The sequence below is a fragment of the Neltuma alba genome, unplaced genomic scaffold (assembly GCF_004799145.2).
Source record: "Neltuma alba isolate B1F8T4 unplaced genomic scaffold, ASM479914v2 tig00007525_pilon, whole genome shotgun sequence".
In the NCBI taxonomy this organism is placed as follows: Eukaryota; Viridiplantae; Streptophyta; class Magnoliopsida; order Fabales; family Fabaceae; genus Neltuma; species Neltuma alba.
Window position 1 is genome coordinate 88,725 of NW_021634803.1, and position 21,808 is coordinate 110,532.

Here is a 21,808-nt window from a genome sequence, read left to right on the forward strand (position 1 = left end):
GTGCTGGCCATTCCATGTGTCAGAATTTGTTTTAATACTTCATTCGTGACGTAGTTTGACGAGAGTTGACCGTAGACCTCTGGCTCAAACTCTAGGGGAATCATGAAATCCTCGCTATGTTCTAATCTGGCCCCAACTGCATATTCCTCAAGACATATTGGAATCTTGATGATACCGCTTGAACGGGCTCAGAGGGCTACTTCTGTGGCGATGATAATGAGTGATCACCTAATAGGCTCTTCTTCCCCTTAGACTGACAAGCAAACTGTTAGTAATTAAAACCGAGTTTATTTTAAATCAGCTGAATGTGTAGACCTATACTTATATACCTTTGAAGGATGTCTTACTGTAAGAAGACAACCAGGCCAAGCGACAAAGCTACCCACTTCTTGAGCCACTGTCTCTGCATCTGGGGTGGGTATCAGGAGGGCATAATTCACATCAACAGCCGTGTTCAATTGTACCCTCACATGATTAGCAGGGAGAGGCACATTATGAATCATACTCTACCCCAGTAAATTGAACATGCGGCCTGTTGCAACAGTGTGATGTTTAGGGCTATCGCCATACACTGAACATCCGCTTCATCCTGATTTAACATGAGAGACAAGTTAGCTAGATATATAAATTATTGAATGTAATTGTATAAACACAAGTATTATACCTCAAGTAGCAAGGGGAATGTGTAACTATCTTTGCCACTTGGGCTTTGATTCGGAGTCGGCTGTGGTGCTTGATTCTTGATTAACTGCTCGATTGAGAGTGCTTGTGCTTTAACTTGCTCCTTTAACCAGTGTGTTTCTTCCTTCAGCTCCATGAACTCAGTAAAGGAAGGCGTGCACGATGAAGAGGGCTTTTGTTAGTACCCCAAGTAATCCCTCTTGGTGACTCCATAACCGACGCCCCTAAGAAGACCAGGATGGTCGGAGTCCCCAATGCCCTCCTCAATATATCCTGGTCATCTGCAGAATATGCCCCCTGTGAAACTTCCTGAGACAAACTCTCATGTGCAACAAACATTGACATAGTTATTCATACTTAAAGATCTTTGACAATAACGTGAGGATTATTTAATTTAGAATAATACTCACCATCCTGTCCACGACCTCCTTAACGTGAGGATTATCAATTTGGCCATCTTTATTTTGCCTGGCCAATGCCCACAGCATCTGAAGGGATACAGTGACATCTGATCCCTTTTTCTAAGTCACCTCTTGCTCGAGGCCCACATAACCCAAGCGCTTCTTTCAGTAGGGATATTCATTCTTCTTTACCCTTTCTTTATTTTGGGTACTTAATGCCTGCAAAAACAAAGTAGATTCACAATTAAATAGTATACAGATTAAACAAAATGGACTATTTAATATCGAAAAGAGCGAGGATTATTGCTTGAAATTGACTATCACGACGTGACGTCACAAAAGCAACCCAATCCTCTAGTTTGACCAAGTCCCGTATCAAGCTAGGAACCTCAGACTCATCGGCTGTGGAAGGATCCTTCAAGTACTTGTGTGTCACAAAGTATCGAAAAGAGCGCAGTGCCCTCCCAGCTTCCCCTCCACAAACTTCTTCCTGCTCTTATCTATATCAAATGCAGACTGCAAAACATATAAAACAACACATTAGTGTCACGCAGCTTGTAAGAAAACAAAATTTGAGTTGTTATAATATATTATCGATATATCTGTTCAAATAGCATCTCGCACTGAACGATCAACCGTCCTCCAGTGCTGCGCTGTAATGGGCACGGTGCTTCATGCCACTGCCCCAATATAGCTGATAAACTTATTTGACCGTACAGCTTGTCCTTTCTTATTCCACTGTATGGCAAATTTCTTTCCTTCCGTTCAAGCTTTCACAACCTCTTGCATGACACAAAGGCTCCTCTGTATGCGTGCTGCCTCGTCTTGCAACTATCTCTCCTCGTCAGAGGTATCTCTTGGCTGAGATGGATTATTGGTGCTAGATCTGCTATCGTCTGCCATCTGCAATGAAATTCAATTAAACAAAATGAATTAGAATCCATTAAATGAAAATAAAGTCATTAATGACGAAATTGACTTGAACAAAATTAAAACAAATAAAAGAATCAAAGAAAATAATAAGAGAATTTACATGCATGTTTAAGAAGACCTTTTTCTTTTTTTACTCTTATGTTTTTGCATATTCTTCTTGGTTTGAATTGTTTTGATCTTCTTACGAAACACTTTCCCCCTCTTTGAAATCGATATCGCGTCATTGTGATCGTGCCTGACGTACATGAATTGATCTTCATTTAAATGAGAATCAAGTGATGTCCCTTGAAATGGATCATCTTCAACTGCATTGTCTTCATACCCCGTCTCTTCAATATTCATTTTATTAGTCAACAAAACAATAGACCATCCTTTAATAGCCAGGTCAGGGACATAAAATGCTTGTGTAGCTTGAGAAGCCAAAATGAATGGCTTTTCCTTGTATCCTTCCTTATTCAAATTCAATTGTATGAACCCTAAGTCATCAATCCTCAATGCATTATTATTATCTACCCACTTGCAACCAAATACCGAAACTCTGAATTCAATGTAATCCAACTCCCAAATATCCTTAATCACTCCAAAGTATGACATACGTGCATAGATAAGATTTTTATCTTTGGCACTCGATATATGCATGGTACTAGCTACAAGAGTTATGCCACTATTTTGTTGTTTACTTCGATCATCTTGCTGTTTAGTATAGAAAGTGAACCCACTGATAAGGTAGCTTGTGAAAGAAATCATATGTTTGCTTGGTCCATCTACTAACAACTTTAATTTCTTCGAAACAGAATTAGGATCATTATTATACTTGCCATGCACCTGCTCTCTCAACCATACTGTAAATTGTTTATTGTGTGTTTTGGTGAACCAACTTTTAAGTTTATTGGGATTATCCCTCTTTAGCTCATCAATATGCTCATCCACATAGTCCTCAATCTCTTCGGAGTTGTGCAATACGTATAGATGTGCCTGCTCCCATTGTTGGTTTGAAATAGTTACAACTTTCTTTCCTATAATCCCTTCTCCATCTGTCCTTCCCTCATGACGAGACATTGAAACCCCAATGTCACTTGCATTTTTTAAGTAATGGGTATAAAATTCAGTGGCCTCTTCACAAATATACCGTTCTACGATACAACCCTCTAGCCAACTTCGATTTTTCACATACCCTTTCAATATTTTCATGTAACGCTCAACTGGGTACATCCATCTTAAATACACTGGGCCACACAGTTAGACCTCTCTAACTAAGTGGACGGTTAAATGGACCATGATGTCAAAAAAGGCTAGAGGAAAATACATTTCAAGTTCGCATAACGTAACTATGATTCAGGTTTACAATCTTGGCAATTTACTAGGATTGATCACTTTGCTGCAAAGAGACTTAAAGAAGAAACATAACTTTGTGATCGTAACTCGCACCTTATCGAGTAAAATAGCCCGTATTGCCACTGGAATAAAGTTTTCCATTAAGACATGACAGTCATGAGATTTTAAACCTTTTAACTTCATATCCTTTAATGAAACAAGGTTACTAATATTAGAAGAGTAACCTTCCAGCACTTTTACTGAAGCAAGAAACTCAAAAAACCTACTTTTCTCTTTTCAAGAAAGCGTGTGAGCTACCAGACGAAGAAATGTACGAGTTCTCTTATCCTCTGGTGCCAACTCCTTCCTTATCCCCAATTCAACCATGTCTAGCCTGGCATTTATGCCATCTTTAGTCTTCCCAGGAATATGGAGTAATGTGCCAAACAGACTTTCACATACGTTTTTCTCAATATGCATAGCATCAAGAAAATGTCTCACATTTAGGGTTATCCAACACGGTAGTATGAAGAAAATAGACCTCTTCTTCCACCCACTTGTCCCAACATGCTTCACGAAAGGTTTTCTAAATTCACAATCTATATCTTTCACCTTTTAAAATACATCCTCCCCAATCAACGGTGTAGGTGCCTTACCTTCTTCTGAATTCCCATTGAAATATTTTTTGAATTGCTGGTAAGGATGATCACGATGCAACCATTTACGATGTCCCATATATGAATTTTTCATTCCATGCTTCAACCTTATGGAATCTGTGCTCTCTTCACAAATAGGACAACCAAGTTGCCCTTTAATGCTATACCCTGAGAGATTACCATACACAGGAAAGTCATTAATTGTGCCAAATAACATAGCTCTCAACTTGAATGTTTCTTCCTTATATACATCATATACATCAACTCCATTCTCCCACAATACTTTCAAGTCTTCAATTAATGGAGCTAGATATATATCTATGTCATTTCTCGATTGCTTTGGCCCAGAGATTATCATAGACATCATTGAATACTTGTGTTTCATGCATAGCCATGGAGAAAGGTTATACATAAACAAAATCACTAGCCATGTGCTATAGGTGCTGCTTTGCATCCCAGATGGGTTCATCTCGTTGGTGGCTAATGCAAGGCGTAGATTTCTATCTTCTTCCCCGAATTCAGGATACTCAATATCAAACTTCTTCCATTCTGGAGAATCAGCAAGATGGCGAAGCATGCCATCTTTAACCCTTTCATCTGCATGCCACCTTAAATTTCTTGCATCTTCTACATTACTATACAAACGTCTGAATCTTGGCACAATGGGAAAATACCATAATGCCTTCTTCGGGCTCTTCCCATTCTCTTGGTAGCACGATGCATTACACTTAGGACACTCAGTTAGTGACTTATACTCCTTCCTAAACAAAATGCAATCGTTGGGGCAAGCATGTATCTTCTCATAGCTAAGGCCAATAGAGCGCAACACTTGCTTTGCATCATACGTTTTACTTGGAAGCTCATTTTCTTTTAATAGCATTTGTTTAACAAGCAACAGCAGTTCTGTGAAGCTTGTGTGACTCCACCCATTTCTTGCTTTCAAATTGTACAGTTTCAACACTACAGAAAATTTTGTGAAATCAGTACAACCTTCATATAGAGGTGTCTCAGCATCACACTTCAATCTGTCAAACATTTCAGGACAATCATCAAGTTCCCGTTCAATCACATTTGTCATCTCCTCAAGACGATCAGCTTCACATGTACTCATGCCAAGATTAGATGATCCACAGCTTTTACTATGCCCTTGACTACTATTACTCGCATCTCTTGTCTCTTCGTGCTTTGTCCAACACTTGTAACTTTGATCAATTCCATTGATAATTAAGTGGCTCTCACAATTGGATGGCGAAGCCCACTTTAGAAGGCAACACTTAAGACAGGGGTAAATAATCCTGTTGCGATCATCGGCGTGCTCAATCGCAAACTTAATAAAATGTTCTACCCCATCCCAATATTCTTTTGATAGACGATTAGCAGACATCCAATCCTTGCCTATGGTCCCCGACTAAGATGAATCATTTAGAGGAAAATGTGATCAGCGACTCAAAGATATTGTGAGAATTAAACAAAAATAGAAAGTCAACACATGAGGCACTATTGATCACATTTATCCCTCTTTAATTCTACTTGTTAACAACTAGTAATTCTAGTTGTTAGCAACTAGTAATTCAACAAAAATTCACTTTTACTTCAGTTTGAAAAATATTCTACTACTACTGATGTGCTATTCCATTTAAAAAAAATTTGGCAGCATAACGGCTTATAACTTAGCATTCCTCAGGCTTTATGCCTTCTATTTAACTTCAAATGAAGTATTAATCAAGCAAAAAACCAGCAGTTAGTCAATTTCAATTACAGAAACAAAAATTGAAACATTAGCAATTTCGATTATTTACCAAACAATTTATGGCGAAAACAAAAATTGAAAATACCCTAAACCCAAAAACTGATCAAAATGCGAAAGACCCATTCAGCCGAACAAAAAAACCCATTTTCCGTGTGAGCATTGTGAACGGTCCTAACATCATCCTATCATCCTCTTTCAACTACAATCATTTCGAAGGAAGCACTAAAGGAAATAAGGGAAGCGAGTGACGAAGGAGGACCAACCTGAAGCTATCAAATCTGGAGAACAACGCGTGACAACGATGATGCAGGAGGACGCCGCAGTGATGAAGGAGGACACAGAGAGGGACGATGATGGAGGACGATCAATAAAAACAAAAGGGAAGGGCTGAAAATGAGGTGGGTATGGCGGCTTAGAGAGTTCGAAGCAGAAGGGGGCGCTAGAAATTTTGAACTGGGCAGAGCAAAATGAACAGAGGAGGGGGTTTTAAAAGATAATACTTGACAGTTTCTATGTTATAACCGTCAAGTATCTTACAATAATATTTGATGGTTTTAGTAAAAAACCATAAGTATTATCAAACTTGGCGTTTATGGAGAAACCGTCAAGTTTACCTCAAAGATACTTGACGGTTATAACATAACCGTCAAGTATTGTTGGAGAATATTTGATGGTTTTTTTAAAAACCATCAAGTATTTTCCCATGAAACTTGACGGTTTCTATTAAAACTGTCAAGTTTTCTCCCTGAGATACTATATTTGACGGTTTGTTGTAATAACCGTCAAATATTTAGCGTCAAGTATTCCTCACTCTGTAGTAGTGTGAACAAAGTGGAGATAATTCACTGACATGACCGAGTAATATATATAACCATCCTGCTTCCTTCCCCTTGCAGATCCTATTATTTTCTCTCCTTATTCTCCCTATAGTTATTTAAGTCAATAATTCAACTTTCTTCCTAATGGCAACTTCTGAGTCATCTTCTTCACTTAGATCACTGGGAAGGACCGTAGTCTTAACACTATATGTAGCTTCCTTGATACCATTCATTCACAGCACTACAGGATCCCACTTTATATCCATCTTTAGCTTTGGTGACTCCCTTGCTGATACCGGAAACTTGTACTTCAACTCCCAACCACCATGGTCCCATTATTGCTTCTTCCCTCCCTTTGGCCAATCTTACTTCGGTCACCCCACCGGAAGGTGCTCTGATGGCCGTCTTATCATCGACTTTATCGGTAATATATAACTCTTGTGTTTCAGGCTTTGCGGCTTGCCCATTTTGTTAGTTTCCTTTTCTCATGGTATAGAGTCAGTAGCTTAGTCACCTTATTAATTAGTCCACTTGCCATCAATACATTAAACACACTTATTATTACTAGCCAGAAGCATCTATTTGATCGATTTGATTGTTCTTTTAATCATGATTGACTTAAATGAGATGTTTCATCATTCTTTCTGTTTTTGTTTAAGAAAAGAATGCATAGACTTCTCAAGAGAAAAAGATATGACAACAATAATAAGTCTTATCCCACTAGGTTGAGTCGACTATATGAATTACACGACGTCATTATACTCTATCAATAAAGTCTAATTCAATGATCTCATTAAGCGTTCTCCTTGGTCTTTCTCTGCCCTTTTTTAAAGGATTTCAAATTGTCTAAGCTACCATTCTCACCGACGCCTTCAATGGCTTTTTCTGCACATGCTCAAACCACCTTAGATGGTGTTCAACCATTTTCTCTTCGATAGGCATCACACATACTCTTACTTAAATATTTTCATTTCGAATCTTATTTTTTCTTGTATGACCACACATTCATCTCAACATCCTTATTTCTACTACCCCAATTTTATGCTCTTATTTTTTCTTTAAGGCCCAACATTTACTATCATATAACACAGCTGCTCTTATAGCAATCTGATAGAATTTTTTCTTAAGCTTCTCAAGTACCTTCTTATCGCAACTAACTCTAGTAGCCTTCTTCCATTTTAACCATCCAGCATGTATTCTATGAGAAACGTATCCATCAATTTCATCATTCTCATATATAATGGATTCTAGATATTTGAACTTTGACACTTGAGCTAGGAATGATTTGATCTTAACCTCCAAATCACCACTAACTTGCTTTCTCCTAAAATTGCAATGTATATATTCTATTTCACTCCTGTTCAAGTGAAAACTTTTTTCCATAACTCTAATCTAAAGCCAATCTCTTCTATTGATTAGTCACAAGAACTATATCATCAGCAAAAAGAACTTTGTACCAAATATGTATAATTTGATTATTAAAAGAGTCTAAATAATATCAGCATAAAATGTAAATAACATAAAGAACTGCAGTGTCTTAGACTTTGTACCAATATATTAGTCCTACTGTAATTATTGCGAGTCCAACTTTGCTCAAAACTGTCAGTGTTATGATCATTAGTGTCTTGGACGTAACTGAATTTTATGAAAAGAACTAATATTGAATATTATTTGTTCTTGGGCTGTGTATATATAGCTGAGTCTCCAGGGATGGAACTACTGAAACCGTATCTGGCAATCAAGAAGGGAGAAATGAAAAATTGGAAGGGAGAAGGAGGAGTGAACTTCGCAGTTGCAGGAGCAACGGCTTTGGATGCAGATTTCTTTGAAGAAAAGGGAATTCCTAGTTTTCTCACCAGTAATTCTCTAAGCATTCAATTACGTTGGCTCAAAGAGTTATTGCGTATTCTTTGCAATTCTTCTTCAAGTAAGTGTGCATTATTATTAATTCTTTTATATTTAGTAGTACATGAAAAAAATATACCAATTCAAAGGTTTTGCAGGCTTCGTGTTATCTATTAAATGATGAAATAACTTACAATATTCGACTAATAAATTTGCAGGCTGTAATAAAGTTCTTGAGAAGTCATTATTTGTGGTAGGAGAAATTGGAGGCAATGACTTTAATAAACCTCTTGTTGCGCGAAGAAGTCTAGAAGAGATTACAAGTTTCGTATCTCATGTTATTAATGCAATATCTTCAGCAATAAGTGTAAGATTTCTTAGGCCATCTCAGGTAGCATAATGTAAGATTCTAGAAAGATAAAAAAATTACTTGGTCTTTATGATTTTAATAAGTTAATTTTATGTGTATATAGCAAAATATGAGATTTGTGAATTTTTTTTCTGGTTATAATTAAACTACTACCTCCGGTCCTAATTATAAGACCCAGTTGACTAATTTGAGGAGATTAAGGAAGTAAGTTAAGTTAGTTATTTGTAATAAATAAGTGTTGTCATTCTTAAAATATCCTTGCTAATTAAGTGTATTGGCTAAAACTATTATTATTAGAAGGACTATTTTAGAGAAAAAATACATAAATATGAGAGATAAAATGGATTGGGGTCTTATAATTAGGACCAAACAAAAAGTCAAATGGGGTCTTATATTAAGGACCGGAGGTAGTATCTAATATATTAGATATTAGAGTCTAATAAGGATTCAATTTGGATTAGGCTTCAGTTGAGTGGAAACTTTTTCAATGTAGTAATTTTCTCATCTAAAAAGTAAAAAGTTTGAACTCAAGCTCATACTTAGGTGTTTGCTTACAAATACACAATGTAGTTATTAGTTGTTACATCAATGGACCCAATGTACATACAGCAATTAATTGTGGACATTTAGTAAGATGCACCTGAAAGAACGGTACTCCTTCCGGTACTAAAAATAAGACTTTTTTGACAGTATAATTTATATTACAAAATGAGTCTTATATTTAAGACTGGAATAGTATATATTTTTATTACCTTACCTAAATATCTGTAAGTATATTAATATAAAATATTAAAATATAAGAAGATTATGGTCTACATAAATGTATAGAGGCAACCTAATTTAATTTTATGTGGAATGAAATCGCTTACAAATTTTTAGTCTTGCAAGATTAAAGAGAAATATTTCTTTGTCTCTTTAACTCCACTCAACATAACATCTAATTCATTAAGTTTTTGTGTATACAGTTTTTGTATCCTAGAATTTTTCTTGGATAATTTCAATACACAATGAAGTTATTACTAGTTGTTACATCATGGGACCCAATATACATAAAATAAATTAATTAGGGACATTTAATGAGATGCACCTGTGAAAACCTGCAAGTATTATTAATATAAATTATTAAAAAATAATAAGAAGACTCTGGTCTACAAATTTGTATAGAGAGGCACTCTAAGTTTTATTTTTATATGGAATGAAATCTCTCACTACTTTTTACCTTGTAATAGTTAATTTCTATCCATCTTTAATTTTATTCAATATAATATATAGGTCATTGAATAATCTTTGTATATCCTAGAAATTTTCTTGGATCATTATTTCGGTATGAGTGAAGTTGTATCTATGTGTTGGCCGGAGTTGATTGATGTAGGGGCTAAAACCCTAATCGTTCCGGGAAATTTTCCAATAGGGTGCATTCCATCGTACTTAACAATGTATGCGAGCAAAGATAAGAATGAGTACGATGAAGCTGGCTGCTTGAAGTGGTTAAACAATTTTGCCGAGTACTACAATGAGAGGCTCCAAGCTAAACTAAATCAGCTTCAATTGCTTCATCCTCATGCCAAAATTAGTTATGCTGATTACTACAGTTCTGCTTTGCCACTATATCATTTTCCCACCAATTTTGGTAATGTTTCCCTATCTTCATCCACTTCTTCTTATTATAGTTGGTTCATTTCAAGCATCATAGTAGTAGTAGTCGAAATACACTTATCAACATTTTGTAAAAAAATTTTACCTTTTAAATTGAAATACCTCCTTTGATTCTAAATGTAAAAGCTTGATTACTAATGTGCATGTATTAAAAAAAATTAATTAAGTTGGCTATTTGTAAAAAAAACCAATGTTTTAGTTGATAAAATATCTATCTTAATTATTTGTATTGAAAACAACTCCCTTGATTAAAAATCCTCTTAATTATATGTGTAATTAGTAGGAAGAGTTTCAGAAAAAATTATAAATTAATTAGGAGACAAATAAAAGTAGATTGAAGTCTTATATTTATGATAAAAAGCAATAATCCCCTCTACTAGCTTTTATATTTAGGACAAAAGGGAGTATACATTTTTAAGATCCGTAGGAGAAAATAAATTTTGTTTTTCTCAGAAAAAGGAACTGCCAATGTCACGTGATTGTCTTGATGGGTTGGTTTGAGGAGTGTCCCAAATAAAATGGCTTGTCTTCTCATGTCTCACCTTCTTCCTCTACTTATATCAGAATATAAAATAACCTAGATTAAATTGGAATAATAGTTTAGATTTATTAACTTTGTTAGGTTTTGATATCTCAGTATCACAAATTAAACAAATAAAATTACAGGTTTTTCAGGTCTTAAAGCTTGTTGTGGAAGTGAAGGTCCATATAATTTCAATGCTTCATTAGGAAAATATGGGGAAGAAGGAGTGAAAGCCTGTGATGATCCTTCAAAATACATTAGCTGGGATGGTATTCATATGACAGAAGCAGCACATAGATGGATTATCAAAGGCTTATTATCAAATAATGGACACTGCCACAATGTTGCTGATGACGAACTTGATACCTTATTAGATCCGATGAATAATGTTAAATCTGAATGTAATTTCAATAGCCAGCTTGAGTCTGTTTCAAACGATTTAGCTTGTCTAGCTTAAAGTTCTGACGGTTCATGTTCATGTATTTACAAATAAGTAGTGGATGCTTATATTCAATGTGAACAAATAATTCAATATATTGTATCGCTTTACTGTTATTATAAATATGATGCATATGAATTAAGAAGTACGATGAAACGTATGTTTTACAAGTTTAAGAAGTATTATTTCCAAGTTATATGATTGTCGTATATAGAATTTCTTCGTTTGAATATGGAAGTTTACAAAAATTTCACTGTATCTGGGGACCTAAAGTAACCATTGTCAACTTTTTAACAACTATGCATGAAGAGATTTATTATCTCTTCAGAGTAATTTGATGAGATAAAACAAAAGGAATCCAAGAGAAAAGTTGGGAGGAAAGAAATTTCTTACTTATTTGATCTCATGTCATCATTTATAGCAAAACTACATAAAAATGCTCTTTGTAATGTCCCAACCTCTCAATTGTTTTTTTTTTTCCTTTTTATCATGGCCTCAGGATAAAATGAGAGACATGACATTGTGATATTTTATAGTAATCAAACGGTATGATTGTGCATAGGGTACACTCAGGGTACCATGTCACACATTTGCTCTAACCAATAGAAATGAAACAACTTAGATGATTTTAATCCTATGTGGCAGTGATTTCATTCACATCGTTTCAAATTTATTTTTTTCTGTGAGAAATAAAAAAAATCATATATATACTTTACCCTTAGCTTCAATTTGTCTTCTTTTTTTCCTTGTTCTTTTTTTCTTTTAGTAGGGGCAACTATACAAATGCAGGCACATACACTACAAGATCAAATCTGTGACATTTCCTCTACGATAAGGATTTTCATGCCTCACATTATATTGTCTAGAAGATTTAATTCTTGTTGATTTTTTTTTTGGGTTTGCGTACAGATAATTTTTTTTATTGAAGGCAATCATATTTAAGCTGTTGTCATGTACCAAACGTAGGCAACTATTTTTAGTAGAAATTCAAAGTTTTTTTTTTCATTACAAAAAGTTTAAGTACTTTGAGTCAAAAGGGCTTATGAGGACTAGAGCATGCTTTCAAGCTCAAATAGTATTTGCAGAGACACTTATAAAACGCCCATCAACAAAGTCATCATATTAGTAGTAGGACTTGAACTTGTAACACTTCACATAATTATATCCATATATGCGATAAAAATACTTCATTTAAAAGTTCATTTGTATTTTTAGCATTCAAAACAGGTCATAATTTCAAAACATTTTTCTGACATAACAAAATAAACTATTAAAATCTTATAATAATGGCAAATAAAAATATAACATAGCATGTATTTGAGGAGCATAAAAGTCTTTACGGCTCACTCCATTGGTGCCTTCCCTTGATTCCTACTAGATCATTCACCTGAAAATGTTAATATAAGGGATGAGATCTAACGTCTTAATAACTACTGAAATTCTAACCTATACAAGCAAATCGTACATGACACACTAAAAGCTGATGATATATATATTTGTGTATGAAAATCACAGATTTATACGTTCAACTCAATTTCATTTCCAATTTAATAATATACCAACATTATTTTCCAATATACAAAAATAATGCAATATGCATCCCCCTTATATCATTATCTACCTTTATACTACTGACTGAAGCCATAAACTAACACAAAGTCTAATAGGAACTAATCCATTTTACTGAATTATTCCAAACTCACTGATACTGGAGATATATCCAACCAAAGATATAGAGCTCAAGTTCGGACTATGACTCCCCTCCTTTGCAAATAAAATAAGGAGGTGTCACATGTCCCACAGCTCCGATACATTCCTAACCAAAGGAAAACATGGAAGAAGGAGTCATGACAAATGCCATTCACTAATTTTATATCCATACAAATCTTCTCCTATTCTTAGCCTAACAATGCATATGTCATATGTAAATAATGTTACATCAGAAGTACGTCTTCAAATATATTATTAAAATAAGATAGCAGTAAAATTTTTGTATCAATAACTATCAATATATTTAAATATTGATCATAATTAATAGCAATAAATCTTAACAAATTAAAGTAGCATATTAAAATATTTATTTGAAAAATCATAATATATACATATACTTCAATATGGTATAATAAAAATTAGTAAATCCACAATATAATCCTACACAATTCACATATACATGAAAGAATTTTTAGAGTTACTTGGTACTTTTTAGCTTACAAATATTCGCACAAAGATTACTCTTAAATTCTCAAGAGTCTACAAAATTACACATAAATATTTATTAATATAAAACTCAAAACTATTTCAAAACTACTCTAAAATTTTAAGACTACCCTTTAAACTAAAATTACAAAAATATATTAACTCTCCCAGATCTAGCTGTTTATAATAGATATAATATTATTTTGAGAATATAATTTACATATAAGACTATTTAAATTTGATAACTTAAATAAATATATTTTCATTATTCAAAATCTAAATATTTTATATTAAAATTCTCAATTAATAATTTTTCAAGCCTTCAAAAATTATTTCAAAAATATATATTTAACCTATTCAATATTCAACTTAAATTTAATCGGTTAAAACATTCTATATGTCTTTGAATAACAAATTTTTCAACTAAAAATCTTAATTTAAAATTCTCAAAAAAATCATTAAACAAATATAAATTGATTAAAATAATAAAATTCCTTAATAATATATCTATAAATTTCTACGATTATATATTGTCAAAACTCTATATTTACTCCATACCCAAATGGTAAAATTTTCTCTAAACATTATAATGAAACTAATAATGTAAAGCTCTAAACATATAAAAAATACTCATAAAAAATTTGATAAAAAAAAGTAATTTTATGTATCTAAATAATTCTCAAAACTTGTCACGTACTCTGCAACGCAGCTGGCTTGCTCTCTTTTTCTCTTTTCGCTCTCTCTCTCTTTACTTCTCGCTTAAATGAAGGGAAGAAGAAGATTGCAGATATTTAATAGGAAAAATTACACTCAGGTCCCACAGAGTATAATTAATATCAAAAAAGTCCCACGAAATCGCGAAATGATTCTGAAGTCCCCAGGGACCTGTGTGTAATTAATTCTAATTGTGAAATTACCTACTTACCCCTGTTAATTTTATTGCAACAATTCGTTTACAATCTCAACAGTGGTTGTTAACAACCCGAGAAGACGTGATTGACAACCTCGGCAGTGCTTATGACAACTCACTCTGTGGAATGCCAGGGGCGTTGTTGAGGTTGTTAACCACCTCTTCTCGGGTTGTTAACAGCCACTGTTGATGTTGTAAATAGGTTCTAATTTTATTTACAATCTCAACAGTGCTGTTAACAACCCGAGAAGACATGATTGACAACCTCGGCAATGCTCATGACAACTCACTGTGTGGAATACCAGGGGCGTTGTTGAGGTTGTTAACCACCTCTTCTCGGGTTGTTAACAGCCACTGTTGAGGTTGTAAATAGGTTCAAATTAACAGGGGTAACTACGTAATTTCACAATTAGAATTAATTACACACAGGTCCCTGGGGACTTCAGAATCATTTCGCGATTTCGAGAGACCTTTTTGATATTAATTGTGTTCTGTGGGACTTGAGTGTAATTTTTCCTATTTAATATCCTCATATTTGATTATCTTCCTCGATTTTCTTCTGCCTACAACTTATCCTATCCTTCTTCACCTACCCCTCCCCTTGTTTTCTTCTTCATTAATTACTCTCCTCCTTTTTCCACTGTCGCTAGAAAAAAGTAGGGTGGGTTTTTTTTTTTTTGTAAAAATAATAAAATAATACTTTAATAATTTTTTAAGATTTTTTTAAGAATTACAAAATTCTTTTTTAAAAAAAATAGCATGTTACAGAACTTACGACTTGTAAGTTATGTTTGAGCCAATTAAGATAAATTCTTGTTGACAGAAATTCAAAGTTTAGTGGGTCACGACGCTAATATTACAGGCTCTTAACTCATTAGCAAGTGGTCCATGAGAAACAGATATCCCCCCAAAAATCGGGGCTCAAAGTTTTGGGAAATGAGTTCGCACCAAAAATGGGCCAGATATCATGATGGGATTGTCTTGCTTCAGTTTTGAGCCATGGTCCAACGGGAACTGTGTAAATTAAGTTTATTTTGTTCTTAGATTTTGCCACATTGTTTGTTTATCAAAAATATATTTAATACAATACTATTAATTATCTTTAAAATTAAGAAGAATTGAAGATATATTCCAAAAAAAAATACCAAACTTTAAATTTTAAAGATAGATTTGAGTGTACATTAGTTAAGTATGTTTGGTCTACAAATGTTTTTATGCATGAGGAGGAATTGAGTTGAGCTCTTAACCTAATTCTACACTTTCCTCTGTCCTTACCATTTGAGCTAACCTCGTATGACTATTTCATCCAAATATTAAACCTGTATTCTCCTTTAGGTCTTATACAAAAGTAATAATTAACAAAATCATAAGCATCAAAGTACTAAGAAGTGTCTAAAAATGGTACTCCTCCGGTCCTAATTATAAGACCCAATTGACTTATTTGAGGAGATTAAGGAAGTAAGTTAAATTGGTTATTTATAATAAATAAGTGTTGTCATTTCTAAAATATCCTTGCTAATTAAAGTGTTTGGATGCCCTTAAAATCACTTTTCAGAAGCACTTTTTCGCAAATCGAGACAATCTCCTCCATATTGCTTCGTATACCGTACAAGCACTTCCATGGTTTTGATCTTATCCAAACACTAAGTATATTGGCTAAAACTATCATTATTAGAAGGATTATCTTGGAAAAAAATGTATAAATATAAGAGAGAAAATGGATTGGGTCTTATAATTAGGACCAAATAAAAAGTCAAATTGGGTCTTATAATAAGGACCGGAGGAGTAATTCATTATATGGTTAACTCCTCAACTTTTCTTGCATATCTTATGATCATTTCTCCAAAGTATTTATAGTTGTTATACTACATATATATTTTGTGTAACACCTTATTTATAGTTCTCAAACCTTTTGGAAGTCTAACTAAGCTTGTATGAAACAAATGTCAATTAAAAACTATTAATTTCAAAAACATTCTCCTCGAGCTAAGTTACTATATATATTTGGTATTTTTCCTATTTTGAAGTTAAGTTTGAAACTTTATAAGTAATTTTAAAAATAATTTCGACCTAGTTCTTCTTTCATTTAAAAGTTTGAAAAGTTTATAACTATAACTAGAAAAATTATCATTACAATTTATAGAATGTGGAGCCCAATGTTTTCGTGCAGAAAAAAGGAATCCACTGCTCATCTTTTAAAAGTATAAAATATTGAATTGATTATTTAAATTATTTTAAAATAATATTTACATTAAATAGGGTTATTTAGGTAAAAACATACGTTTAAAAGGTCAGCTATAAAACTTGTAAAAAAAATCACAACATAAAAAATTGAGAAGGATTTTTTTGGGAAAAATTCAATTGTAAATAAAAATTAATATTATAATTATAATATGTCAATAAACTAGCTAATACGCGTGGTAATGAATTGCTAAACAATTGTGATAAATCACCTAAAAGAGATGTTAGATTAATTAATTAATTAATTAATTTTGAATTTTAGAAAAATTTTGCTAATAACAGCTAAAACATTATGTCATATAGCTAATACGTTGTAATGCATAGCTAGAGACTGTCGGAAACATGTGGTTGAAAGACCATAATTATCTTATACGCTGTGTTATTTTGCATTATTTAATTAAATATGTTTTAGAGGTCCAATCATTGAGCAAAATTTTTTGCGAACCACAAAATGGTATTTTTGGTTTTGGCCACCTACTTTACTTTGCCTAATATCCAACTGGCATTAGTGTTTAGTGATATTTAGGGTTTTTTGGTTATTTGATGAAGGGTTTTTCTTTTCGAGACGTAGAACTCAAAAGGATTGAATTGGTATTACTGATATTTAGGGCACGTAATTGGGCTTTTGACATTTTAAGATTTTTTTTTAATAGAATTTTCTCATTTTTTAAGTATAAAATATTGAATTAATTGTTAATGATCATTCTTTTGGTCTCGCATATAAATGTTTATTGAAGGAATGATATGTTTATATAATGGTTTATTTAAAATTTTTAATATAATTTTTCATTTTTGTTTCTATTAATTATTCATTAGCTTTACCAAGGAAATAATTTTTGGTACTCATCATAGTGATGAGTATCTTGGTGCTTATTATTATAATAAGATCTACATTATTCAAACACAGTTATTAACAGAACCAGTTTCGTAATGATGGCTACCATAGTACTCATCAAATTTCAACTATTCAAATCTAATAAGAATTGTCAAGATTTATTTTTTTATTTTTTTATATTTTTTAAAAATGTTTTACTTTATCATGTACATAATCTGAAATAAATGTAATATATTAATCGTAAGTTTTTTAAAACATAATTTTTTATTTAAACATTAGTTGTTAAAAATTTTAAATTTAAACTATTAAAATTGCATCAGATTTTACCACAGGATGAACCCTGATTCCTTGTTCATTTACGCTCTCTCTAACTCATTGTGCTGTTTTTCAAAAGATAATTATAGTTTATATGTTTATTATTTTTAATTAATTTATTGCCTACGTAACTCAATTATATGTATTACATTTAAAAAAAAAAAGAAGAAGAAGCAGAAGTGTAGTAATTGTCATGGACTATACTTTGACCAGGGAACTTTGTACTTGTACATCACTCGTCTGAAAGAACAGGGAGCTACATTCAATAGTGAGCATTCTCGAATATTGATATATATATACACACACACACACACATAACGGGTTACCTACCGCCAGCATGAACGTTGGTTTATTCCAAGATGGATTCTTCTGATTCATCTTCTTCACTCCGCTCTCTGCAACGACGACCAAGTGCCGAGGCACTCGCTCTACACGTGTTTGCCTTATTGTTTTTCATTCCCAGCATTACCGGACGCTCCTCCTACACGTCCATCTTCAGCTTCGGAGACTCTATTGCTGATACTGGAAACTTGTATTTCAGCTCCCAACCACCGATCTCGTGTCATTGCTTCTTCCCACCCAACGGACTGACCTATTTCCGTCGTCCCACTGGAAGGTGTTCTGATGGCCGTCTCATCATCGATTTTATCGGTAATACTCCGATTACGGTCTTAGATAGTTATTTTCCTGATAATCCATTCAATTACTGATGCTGTGAATTTGCTTCGTTGATTTCTCTCTTCCAAATTAGAAAAAAGCCCCCCCTCTGTTACTGTGTTGAACTGTGGTTCTGGGTTGTGTAGCTGAGTCTCTGGGGCTTCCATTAGTGAAACCATATCTTGGAATCAAGAATGGGCAATTCAGCGATTGGAAAATAGAAGAGGGAGCGAATTTTGCTGTTGTAGGATCAACAGCATTGGATGCAGATTTCTTCGAAGAGAAGGGGATACACAATGTTCCCACGAATGATTCTCTCAGAATTCAATTTGGTTGGTTCAAGGATTTATTGCCTTCTCTGTGCAATTCTTCCTCAAGTAAGTTTCTAGTTATTCCCTTATAACCTTATGAATATATAGCCTATACACTTGCTGAATTCTGTTCTACGCAATCCCATTTCGGTGAACCTAGACAACATTCATGAAACAGCAATTACATTTTGATCAAACTTCCAGTTTCGTTGAACATGAAAATTTTACACATTAATCGTTTTAATTATAGTTGATGTGATTTGATTTGGGTGATTTTCCTGTTATTACTTTTAATCAAATCCCTATATTTATTATTTCATTAATTGTAATTATTCTAGAATAATCTTTGTATTTATCAGGATTGCTCTTTCCCTTGTGTATATATACCCTTTTATATAGTTTGTAGCTGAGTATCTAATATCCAGATTTTGGATATACTCTTAGTAACTTCATTGATCATTCTACAAAGAATAATGTGGCCATTTATTTTAGAGTGCATCTGATCGAAACTGCAAAAAAATCGGCTGAGATTCAAAAAGAATAAAATGCATTTCATGTTTCCTTATATTAAGTTTAATGAATAGTATACAAATTGTTTGTAGATCAATTCTTTAACTGTTTGATTCATATCTGTACCTGACATTCCATTAAATAAGGAAAAATGAAAATAGAAGGTTTCACAGATTCAAAAGTCTCTTTGATGAAAGCTTAGTTATACCTATATCTGAATTAATGTTCAATCTTGCAGGCTGTAAGAATATTCTTGGGAAGTCATTGTTTCTTGTAGGAGAAATTGGGGGCAATGACTTTAATTATCCTTTTGCTTTGCGAAAGAGCTTAACAGAGATTAAGACATACGTGGCCCCTGTGATTAATGCAATCTCTTCAACTATAAGTGTAAGATTCTTAAAATGCTATGCAACCTCTTTAGCTTGGAAAATGTAAAATTTTTGAAATACAATGCAAGAAATTCTTGGCTATGGCTTGTCATCAAATCCCAAGGCCCTAAGCTTTCCAAATGAGCACCAGGTAGGCATGTCTTATATTTACCTGGAGAGGCTAGGACCCAAAAAAAAAACTTAAAAGAACCCATATATTCCTCATTTCAGTTGGTCTTTCCCTTTTTTAGCTGCAGTGAATCGACTGAGCCGAACTGCTAACTGCTGAAAAATGTAAGATGTATGGGACTGCTTGTCTGAAGTAGTTTCTCCACTGATTTATGCAGACTGGGAGAGGGACGGGGGCCATGGTGCAACCCCTGTATCGCTCTCTCTCTCCAATAATCTTTTTGGACTGAGTACTTTAGGAGATCCTTTTTGTTATATGCACCAGGTCTGTCTTGAAAATATTTCATGGATGACCTCAGTTTAATTTTTGCTTGCAGGAACTTATTGATATAGGGGCTCAAACCCTCATGGTTCCTGGAAATTTCCCGATTGGATGCAATGCATTCTTTTTAACATTTTATCAAAGCGAAAATGAAAAGGATTATGATGAGGCTGGTTGCTTGAAGTGGCTAAACGAGTTTGCTGAATACTACAATGAGAAGCTTCAATCTGAACTAAATCAACTTCGAGGGCTTCATCCTCATGCCAATATCATCTTTGCTGATTACTACAATGCTGCCTTGCCATTATATCTTTCTCCCACCTCTTTTGGTAATAATCACAAATTTTCTACTAATATCTTATTACAGTTTCTTTAAAGCATTTTTGTAGTTGTAATATTCAGGGTACATTGGAGAGATTATTTTGTTTGAGCAAATTCCTTGTTTTGTGCCAAAAAAAAAAAAAAAAGAAACTTCAGAAAACGTTTTCCTTTGTCTGCCAACCTTGAGTGATTGTGGTAAAGATGTTGTGTTTGATTAATGCTGATAATTCCTAGTTTCTTATAAACAGATCTTGGTTCCCTGAAGCTTTGTCCCATAACATGTCTCTTGCAATTAGAAAGTTTTCTATGTATTGATCAAATTTCCTAGCAGATTGAAATCGAATTTCTACAACTAGTAATTCAAAAGGACTTAAATCCAGATTATGCTGCCACAGTTCCTTTTTTCAATATTACTTGAAGGATGCATCACTGCACTGACAATTCTGCAGCTGGTTCTAACCTACAAAATTGGACGGAAGTCTGATCCCAAGATTTGTTAAATCCTATGCAATAAATTACAGGTTTTACCGGCCTCAGAGCTTGTTGTGGAAGTGGAGGTCCATATAATTACAATGCGTCAGCCTTATGTGGAGATCCTGGAGCGCTTGCTTGCGAAGATCCTTCCAAATTCATAAGCTGGGATGGTTTGCATTTGACAGAAGCTGCCTACAGATTCATTGCCAAACGTTTGGTAATTGGACAAGTTGCTGTTCCTAAATAGTTTGGCAATCAGAAGAAGCTGGCGTGTCGGGTAGTACTAAGATTTGCTTATTTGATTTCAGAAAGATGTTGGGATATGCTCAGTCACAGAATCTGAGTTGTTGGCTAACACAACTGGGCTTCAAGTCTGTAAACAACTGGATTTTCACAATATCGTGATGTACACCGACTCTTTCTATGCTTTCAATATCTTGATGAGGGAGTGTGATATTAATCACCCATCCAGACCCTTCTTTCTGTAGATTAGTGACATGTTATGTGATTGATGGCATGTGGAGTTACACTTTACATGCATGGATGTCAATTGTTGTGCTGATTACTTGGCTTGTGTGTAGATCCTGTGTGTACTGTTGGTTGTTTGGGGGAATATTCTTTGAACATAAGTGTTGCTTGTCCTAGTTTTTGTCTGATTACTAGGATTACTGCCTGGTCTTTGTTACTTTTTGTATTAGTATCTGAACGAAAATACTCTGTTCCTAAATACTGCCTCGTATTTTATCAATGGTCTAATTTAAACAGTTTGTGATTGTTAAACAACAATTTGGTTATATGCTATTAATGGCTTGCAGGTTTGACGTCTTGCATCC

General features: G+C 33.7%; 1 protein-coding gene and 1 pseudogene across 1 annotated transcript; both read left to right on the forward strand.

The window, feature by feature from the left end:
- The first annotated feature begins 6,697 nt into the window (after positions 1-6,697).
- Positions 6,698-11,298, forward strand: LOC114752732 (GDSL esterase/lipase At1g28590-like; annotated as a pseudogene).
- Positions 11,299-18,234: 6,936 nt separating this feature from the next.
- On the forward strand, positions 18,235-21,520 carry LOC114752734 (GDSL esterase/lipase At1g31550-like). The gene is made up of 5 exons (XM_028941457.1): positions 18,235-18,534; positions 18,687-18,917; positions 19,600-19,748; positions 20,236-20,509; positions 21,023-21,520. Exons 1-5 carry the CDS (start codon positions 18,243-18,245, stop codon positions 21,220-21,222), a joined length of 1,146 nt encoding a protein of 381 aa, XP_028797290.1. The 5' UTR covers positions 18,235-18,242; the 3' UTR covers positions 21,223-21,520.
- The last annotated feature ends 288 nt before the right edge of the window (positions 21,521-21,808 follow it).

What these genes read in the sequence shown, in the direction of transcription:
- LOC114752734 (XM_028941457.1), top strand. Translation starts at nt 18,243, where the DNA reads ATGGATTCTTCTGATTCATCTTCTTCACTCCGCTCTCTGCAACGACGA. An exon ending in TCTCATCATCGATTTTATCG is followed by an intron (nt 18,535 to 18,686) that starts GTAATACTCCGA and finishes TGGGTTGTGTAG; the next exon opens with CTGAGTCTCTGGGGCTTCCA. An exon ending in CAATCTCTTCAACTATAAGT is followed by an intron (nt 19,749 to 20,235) that starts GTAAGATTCTTA and finishes TTTTGCTTGCAG; the next exon opens with GAACTTATTGATATAGGGGC.